The sequence below is a fragment of the Hydra vulgaris genome, chromosome 01, assembly GCF_038396675.1.
Source record: "Hydra vulgaris chromosome 01, alternate assembly HydraT2T_AEP".
NCBI classification, from domain to species: Eukaryota; Metazoa; Cnidaria; class Hydrozoa; order Anthoathecata; family Hydridae; genus Hydra; species Hydra vulgaris.
This window is the reverse complement of record NC_088920.1, coordinates 16,186,691-16,189,483: the sequence shown is the minus strand read 5'-3', so window position 1 is coordinate 16,189,483 and position 2,793 is coordinate 16,186,691. Positions and strand designations below refer to the sequence as shown.

Sequence of the window (2,793 nt, the reverse complement as noted above, 5' to 3'; positions counted from 1 at the left end):
CTAAGGTTTCATAACTAATAATAAAAATTTTAATACCTGTTATTAAAACGCTAAACACATACCACAGATATAGTTGGTCGCAAATAAGGATTATTTTCTCAACCTTGATGAATAAAGCTTATAAATTTTTGAACATTAACATTTTCTTTACCATAAAGCGTTAACAGACTATTAACATTTGGTCGTTTACCAGATACTACAACATTCATTTAAAGAATATATTTCAGAACATGGTGATACCATGTCAAGCTGATGAAAAATTACTAATTGTCATAAATGCAGTGATTGCAAGTGCATAGATATCAGATTTTAGATTTGGCTCTTTGATTTCAGATTTAATAATTGCAAGAAATATATAAGCTAAAGTTATACCATATATTTTTTGTTTTGTCATAGTCAAAGCTATTGTTACTTTATTGTCTACTAAATCATCAAAATCACTAACTTTGATTATTATATCTTTTGTAGTACCAGTAACAAATAGATTAGAAGGTTTCATGTCTCTATGAATAATCCCACATTCATGTAAGTACATAATACCATTTGATGACTGATAAGTATTATTCAATCTTTCGGAATAAGAACAATTGTTTTCTTTATTTAAATAATAAATCAGTTGAGTCAAGTTTGATATCTGCATATTGGAAATATCGAAAAAGCATAACTCGAATATAAGAGCAGTTGGTCTTATAGAATAGCCTTTGACATTTACAGTGTTTCTGTGTTTTAACTGCCTAAGTTTTGTTGCAATAGAAATAACTTTGCGTTGCGGAAACTTTGTCTTCATTACTTTTACAGCTGTTTGTTTATTTCTTATTGGCAACTTAAAGATGTTTGCAAAAGAAACTTTTTAAGATACTCCAATTTTATCACTAAAGTTTAACGGCAATTCAAAAACTTCATAAAGTCTAATACTTTTATTTATTCTTTTTACTATTACAAACAAAAAAGATGCATATATTGAATAAAACAACATAAAGACATTAAGAAAAAATTATAGGATAGAGGAATTAAACGCTACAAAAAAAATCATGCATATACAAGTCATGCAAATATAGCACACATATAAAACACTTGCATATATAACACGTACTTTTATAACTTTTATGTGCATAATTAACAAATATGTTTAATCATGTATTATACATGTGTAAGTTATTTATTATATAACTCATACATTTATAATGCATATGTTGTAACTTATTTTTTTAATCTAAATCGTTATTAGGATTGGTAAGACCGTAAAACAATAAAAGAAGCCATTGTTTATTATTACTTGTTTCTATTAACTAGTTATATCATATTATTATTAAATGATACTAATATTATAAACGATACTAGTATTATAAATTATCTATAACATAGTGTACACTATTAATAGATGCAGGTCAGGCTAAACTTTATTTTATAATAATTAGCAATTAAGTTACAAATGCTGTTAGTTATGGTAAAGTCAGTATTATTATTGTAAGTGTTACAAATGCGACACTCAAATGGCATTACTTTTAAAAATAACTTATAATGTGTATATGTACACAGAAAACTTTATATTTAAAATACATTGTTGATTCTTCATCAATAAATTTTTCCTTAAAGATAATATTTTTCCCTGAGGCAACCATTAGTTTTCAAAAAAATTCAAAAATATACGACTTGCTTATGACTATATTGAGTCATACATTGGTATTATTAGTAGGATTGATTTTTCGATTGCAGTTTTCACAGAATAAATTACTTTTTAATTTATAAGACCTATAATTATCTCAATATATAAATCTGCACCTTGTAGTTCACCTGATATTTTCATAAAACGTTTAACTAAAGATAGGGGCTGATGAATAAAGTATTCTCCAACTCCATCATGTATTTTTCTTTATTAGGAATGTGCTCTTCTATTTTTTTTACAGTATTTAAAAAAATTACTTTAAAAATTGAGCAGCCTAAATACTTTTTTAACAGAAATAAAATATGTTAAAATATCATATGTAAAGAATTAAAAATTATTTGCGTGAAAAACAAAGTTGATATAAAAACAACAATAAATTGTTATTTGTATACCAAGATTATCTCCTGCGATATGTTTGTTTGTCTTCTACAAATTAGTTACAATTTAATTCAAAAAAAAATTAAAATCGTGTCAAAGTTTGACTAGCAAAAAGTTCGTTAAACCGTCAAATTCTTTTTTCAAATTTCGAATGTTTTGCGTTTTAGAAAACAATTAGTATGAATTCTTTTCTTCTGTTAAAATAAAATCTTGGCATGAAAAAGACTCATAAAGAAAACAACTAAAAGTAGAAATACGAAGCTCTACTTAATGTATATGAAATTTTGACTTTTCTACATATGTTTGCTTAACAAAAGTTTACATTTAACAAATGAAAAGTGCACAGGAGGCAAGCATAGTAAAGTTCGTATGACAGGGATGGCCGCGGTTAATGTTAAAGTAAAAAGACATTCGACGTTTGTAATTGGAAAATCGAAGTATCCTATTTGTTTCAAGGGTGTGAAAAATATTTCTTGTCGTTATCAAAAAGTTAGATATCATCAAAGTTATTCGAGGGTTAAAAAAATTGACTAAAGTTTAGTTTTCAGAATAGAAAAATTTCTATAATTACAGATTATTGTTCTGCCCATCCTAACGTGCAGAAACTTGATCGAGTGGAGCTTATCTTTCTTCCACCGTATACAAACTTGTTTACTCAACATATGGATCAAGTAATTACCCGATATCTTAATCCAAAATACCACTCACTTGCAGTGAAAAAGCAGAATGCTGCTTAAAAATAAGAGAAC

At 26.5% G+C, this 2,793-nt stretch overlaps 1 protein-coding gene across 1 annotated transcript; it reads right to left on the bottom strand.

Annotated features, from left to right (window-relative positions):
* Nucleotides 1–244: 244 nt before the first annotated feature.
* Nucleotides 245–787, bottom strand: LOC136074153 (probable myosin light chain kinase DDB_G0275057). Its single transcript, XM_065786458.1, has one exon. It carries the CDS (start codon nt 785–787, stop codon nt 245–247), a length of 543 nt encoding a protein of 180 aa, XP_065642530.1.
* Nucleotides 788–2,793: the final 2,006 nt, after the last annotated feature.